This window comes from Quercus lobata, chromosome 10 (genome assembly GCF_001633185.2).
Source record: "Quercus lobata isolate SW786 chromosome 10, ValleyOak3.0 Primary Assembly, whole genome shotgun sequence".
Lineage (NCBI taxonomy): Eukaryota > Viridiplantae > Streptophyta > Magnoliopsida > Fagales > Fagaceae > Quercus > Quercus lobata.
Genome location: NC_044913.1, coordinates 52,040,378 through 52,046,599, shown reverse-complemented (window position 1 = coordinate 52,046,599; position 6,222 = coordinate 52,040,378). Strand labels below are relative to the sequence as shown.

Genomic DNA, 6,222 nt, shown 5'->3' with positions numbered 1-6,222 from the left:
AAAAAGAGATATACACAGATTTTAGAGAAGTTACTCTAAAAACTTTAGATAATCATAATTTGTTCAAATTGATGAATTGAAGTAGAATAATAGGAAAAGGTTTACATTCAAATTATTTTGGAAGAAAATTCCTCCAACTCACTAGGTGTTGGTTGATAAGGATAAAGTTTGGCTCTAAATCATTTTTTTTTTTAATTCATTATATGACAAATTATAAGATTATTTATGTGTATTACTTAAGCAAATCACAGTTCTCATTAAAAAAAATTAATATTACTAAAATTACAAATAAATAGTCTTCTTAATTATCATATAGTAAATTATAGGAAGATATTTTCATACCAGTTTGGAGCCAAACTTTCCTTAGATAACCATGTACTTGTATTATTTAAACAAGTTACATGATGAATTATTAATAAATCATATATTCATGTGACTAAAAGTATATATAAATGTTTTTAATAATCGTCATGTAATAAATTAGAAGAGATTCTTTTAAAACTAATTTGAAAGAAAATAGCATTCATAATAATATGAGATTAATTAGTACGTAATTTTTTTTTTTTTTTTTTGCTGAATAGTACGTAATTACTTGTTAGAACAAAATCTTTTTCATATCAATTTAAACAATTCTTTTTATAGATTGATGTCATGATCAAAACAAGAGTACGTAGGGAAGACGTGGCCTAAGTGGGATGACAGCAAAGCTGGAAGTTGATACGATTGTCTATATTTTAAGATCCCCTAAAGTTCTTTTTGATTCTCCTTACAAGAATCAAATTTCGGCTATCAAGTAAAAGTGTACTTAATTATTTTAATTTGGGGAGTCGTACAGTGTTAGAGTTTAGATGTGGAATCCAATTTTAAAATTATTAAAACTGTTTATTATAGTCTCTTTGATAGTGTATTTTCATATTGTGTGAAGTATTTATTTTTATAAAAAAAAAGTCTTTTTTTTTATTTTTATTTTTATAAAAGATCTCTGATCTTTTTATCCACAATCTTTTTTTCTTTTTTTTTTTAATGTAAAAATTATTGCAACAAAATTGAACCGGCCGTCATCTTCTCGTTTTTATTAGTTTCTAGTTTATGTGTATCTTTGTATATTTTTCTTGCTCCCTTCTCTTCATTTTCAATCCTAACAACATCCTATCATCATTTTTCTTTTCTTATTTTCCTTTTAAGCCTCTTCCTACTTTGCATCCTTTAAACATTGGGAAAATTTTTTTCCCCCAAAAATATCAAAGCCACTTTCAAGCCAAAAAACTAATAGAGGGCAACCCAACATTCTCACATATAAAAGAGCTTTGGACAAATTCTCTTACAATAATATTCACCATTGAAGTGTATATCCTCCTTTTTTTTTTCTTTTTATATAAACATTTGTATGAGTGAGGTTTAATTCCAGGGTCAAATCACTTATTTATTTTAAATAAAAGATCGAAAAGCTTGCATTCACTATAAAAATAAAATAAAATAAAATTAAAAGGAGTAATTTTTTCACACTTACATTTTTTTTTCTTTTTGTTTTTTGAATGTCACATTTATATTTTTCTATTACAATGGAAAAAGTTTAAAAGACATTATAATTTTACTAAACACTAATTTTGTTAGATATATTATCATTACAACAAAAGTGAACTATGATGACGAAACATTTTGTCACCATATGTCCTTATTTCACCACCTAAGACATATAGTGACGAAACCACATTCGTCACCTAAGCCCCACCACAAAACGTCTTGGTGACGAAAATCTTTCGTCACCAATAAAAATATGATAGATGACGAAATATTTTCGTCACCAATAAAAAATAATAGGTGAGGAAATTGTTTCGTCACCTAATATTTTGCGTCACTAAACCTTACTTTTAGTGACGAAATAAATTCGTCACCAATGATTTTTCATTTGTAATTTTTATTTATTTGACCATATAAGGTGACGAAATATTTCGTCACCAATTGTATTTATTTATTCATCACCAATTGTATTTATTTATTTCAATAGATTAGGTGACAAAATAGTTCGTCATCAAATGTATTTTTTTTCCAATTTCAATAGATTAGGTGACGAAGTTTGGCGTCACCAATTTCTACTTATAGTCAGATACTGGTGACGAAAATTTTTGTCAACAATTTATTTTTATTTATTAGTGTTCTTTACAGTTACGAGAATGTATTTGGCATCAAATGATACCATGTCAGTGGTATCAAAATCCAATAAATGTGAGACATGTTAACAAAAAATAACTAACCTACTAACAATTGAAAGACATGTGCTAGTGGGTAGTTATTTTTTCAAAGATGTCTCTCCTTTATTGGATTTTGATATGGATGATATGATATGATTTAATACAAAATACTTTTTCGTAAACAAGAGTGTTACACCCAAATCCAGTTTGAATTTAAGTTCTTGCTAGCTATGAAGTATAAGCCCTTATCCATCTTTTCATTCTTCAAAAAACCACAATATTAGTAAAGAAAAAAAAAAACCACGGTAGAAAATCAACTTTCAACCACCATAAATTAAGATTCGTATCTTTCAACCAATGTTAGGGTGATACGTACATTACAATGCCTTTTTTTTTTTTTTTTTTTTGAGATGATAAATTCTTTTTTTTTTTTTGGAGAAACCAACCCCAATAGGGGAGGGGAGAAAGCTATTCATTAATGGTTTCTGCTAAGTAATCAGCAGAAGCAATTACAGGGATTTCCTCAATCTAAGTACAAAGAGGAAGAAAGTTACAGGCAGCTCTAGCCAAGCTGTGGGCGACTTTGTTTCCCTGTCTGCGAGTGTGCCTAAAAACCACCTGACTGAAGTTAGAAGTTAGGGCCTTAATGTCTGAGAGGATATGGCCGAAGCTTGCTGCAGAGAAGCCATCGCTTGACATCGCCCGGATAGCAATGTCCGAGTCACCTTCCAGGATGATGTGATCAAAGGAGAGTTCCCATGCAAAGATAAGAGCCCTCCTTGCTGCCAACACCTCCACCATCTCCACCGAGGTGGGTAGCGGAATAGTTTGTGTTAGTGCAGCCATAATTAGACCATGGTCATTTCGAATAATAACACCTAAGCCTGCTTCATTTCGATCCTGAAAAACAGCGCCATCAAAATTGATTTTGATCCAGTCCGTGGGGGGAGGCTCCCATTTTGTATGGGGGCAGGAAGGGGGAGGAGATGAAGTCACCGGGTGAGCATGCTGAAATTCCAGAAGAGCATTTCTTGCCAAAGAGCCAAGAAGGTGCAGGTTGGCCACTGCTTCGCCCAGCCTAAGTTTGTTCCTCCTATGCCAGATTTGGGAGGATAGCATAGTGAACAGATCCGCTGGATGGCCATTCTCCAAGCACAAATGAAAAACCTCCATGAAAGACACACAGCCAATCGCATCAGCTCTAAGCCCTCTGAAATGCGGTTCCCACACCCCCAACAGATTTGGGCATGACCAAAGGGCATGCATTGAGGACTCCTGAACCAGACCACAGAGCTGACAGTTGGCATCGTTAAGGATTTTCCTCCTAACCAAGTTGAGACGGGTTGGAAGAGCATCGGAGATAGCACGCCACATCAAGGTTTTCGTTCGGTTTGGTACCTTATGCCTTTTAATCTATTAATTCCAGCTTCATTAGAGCATTGCAACTGTACTGTAAGTCTATAACTGATTTAGTTTTGTAATCATGGATTAGCAGCAGTTAATTAAGTTAGATTCAGAGAAGCACATGCATGTCCATTCATTCTTGTATTCAAATACATGGTAGACTTTACTCAGATGGTATAGGATGTGTACTAGTATAATTAATACATTCAAATGCATTGTATTAGAGAACCGTGTGTGATCAAATACGTACAATTTTTTTTTTTTTATTCATTTTGTTTTCTTTTTTTTTTTTTTGGTGAAAAAAGAGCTTCATTACAAACTAAGCAGCAACAATACAAACAGAGCAGACTCTATTACAAAACAACCCATTGAGGTCATCCTCAAACACATCTACAAGGTCCACAGGCGGACTATCAAAGGTAGAAAAATCAGCATCAAGACAAAAGCTTAATCTAGCAAGACTATCCGCACACCTATTGGCCTGACGGAAGCAATGCTTAATACAAAACTGCGGAATGCGAGAAATCAATAATTTGCAATCATCCAACAGAGGCGATATGACATTATTCACATAAGTGTGCGTTTGTTTGCACTTTTAGGAGCTGAAAACGCGCATGTGTCCTTTTTTTTGGAACTTGATGCAGGTTGAAATTGAAATTGTACGTTTCACCATAGCTTTTGTTAACACACTGTAACCCTATTACCCAATGATTAATGTATTGCTTTTCTCAACTACTCAATTCATCAAATAGGACTTGAACAAATTTCGAGAAGCTAATTAACAACAATTTTCATCAAATTTAACTAAAAACTTAATTATCACATCTTAGTCCAAATTATGGGGGCAGTGTCACAAAATTTAGGAGCAAACCATATATATTGGTGTAAAATGTAATTGTCTATTTTAATTAATTAAATATGTACTACAAAAGAGTCATACAATTTACATAGAACAACACTTCTATTTTAAAAAAAGAATTCTTAGGAAAGCTTGCAACATTACCAAAGGATCTTAGATAATTTTGCTAACATATTTTACATTTTTACTACAGTTCTACGACTATACATTTTATAATAACTTGTCATTTTTTCTCCACCATTCACAGTTGCACATGTTATCAAATTGAGACAAAGTGTATCTCCACATAAACTTTCTCATTTGCCATGCATGCGTATCTTTTGGGTAGAAACTCTGTTATGATGTTTTCTCTATGATTGAAACCCTAAAAGCTTTGAATAGATGGAGACTTTGGATTAAAGTTTCCAAAAAAAAAAAAAAAAAGCTTTAATAATATATTAGGGTGATTTTGATTTTATTTTCTAGATTTAACAATGTACAAATTAATTGCATAAAATTTTGAAATTTTAAATGATCTAACAACCTACACATAGTTAAATTTGTAAAATTTAATTTTAATAATGAAATCAATCCATTTCAAAAGAAGATGATAATTTTTTCCAAATTTACGTCCATCAAGAATTTTTTATATATTTAACAAAGCAAGCAACTTTCTAACCCTAAAGTCAATAATATTTAGACCTAAAAGTATATATAGTCACTAGAAAAATGAGTCTAATTTACATCATTATATCTAGGTAACATTTGTACTTTACTTGATGGTAATTATTAAGTAGGTGTGGTGGGAATGAGATTGAATCATTGACCTAATACAATTTGGGTTTATATGTTTTCTTTAGTGGGAAAAGTTTAAAAATATTGGGCAAGTTCTGAAATTATTTTTAAGACTCTCATTCTTCGGAGGAAAAGAATGATGAAAAAAAGGAAGGAAAATGTCAGAGTTACAATAAATTTTTCTATAAAAAACTTACTACTAATGTGATAAGAAAATGATCGGTATCATTTAAACAATATATTGAATGAATGTACAAATTACTCTTTTTATAATTGATGATAGATTGGTTTGTATATAAGAGTAATGAATTAAAATTAGTATAGTATTCATACCATCACTCAAAATAGAATAACCAGATTATCAAATGGTAAATTATTTTTTTAAGAAGAGTTTGAAAAAATTGTAGCTAAAAATGTCATACTTTGAAATAGCATGATTTCAAACCACATGTCAAATGGGCAATCATATAGGGTGTGTTTATTTGAAGGTGAAATAAGGTGGATGGAAAACTTTAGAGAAAAAATGGGAAGGAAAACTTTTTTAGAGTGTGTTTGGTTGGGTGGGGAGGAAGGAAAATAAATGGTGGGGCCCAAGTGTTTACTCCTCAAGCCCACCAAAAAGCTTTCTTCTCAAAATGGAAAAAAAACTGAGGTGAGAAAATGAGGCTGCTTAAAGAACAAAAATGCCCTTGTGAACTTGCACATGGGCTTTGTTCGTATATTGCTCTTTTAGAGAAAAAATGGGAATGAAAACTTTTTTAGAGTGTGTTTGGTTGGGTGGGGAGGAAGGAAAATAAATGGTAGGGTCCAAGTGTTTTCTCCTCGAGCCCACCAAAAAGTTTTCTTCTCAAAATGGAGAAAAAACTGAAGGGAGAAAATGAGGCTGTTTAAAGAACAAAAATGTCCTTGTACACTTGCACATGGGCTTTGTCCGTACATTGCTCTTCTTCACCTTTTTTTTTTCCCTTTCTCTTGGATGTTTCCACATTTTTT

At 31.9% G+C, this 6,222-nt stretch overlaps 1 protein-coding gene across 1 annotated transcript; it reads right to left on the bottom strand.

Annotated features, from left to right (window-relative positions):
• Nucleotides 1-2,720: 2,720 nt before the first annotated feature.
• Nucleotides 2,721-3,566, bottom strand: LOC115964934. The gene has a single exon (XM_031084160.1). The coding sequence runs from the start codon at nucleotides 3,564-3,566 to the stop codon at nucleotides 2,721-2,723; it is 846 nt and encodes a 281-aa protein (XP_030940020.1).
• Nucleotides 3,567-6,222: the final 2,656 nt, after the last annotated feature.

Coding starts and splice junctions, on each gene's coding strand:
- LOC115964934 (XM_031084160.1), bottom strand. CDS start 3,566: ATGTGGCGTGCTATCTCCGATGCTCTTCCAACCCGTCTCAACTTGGTT.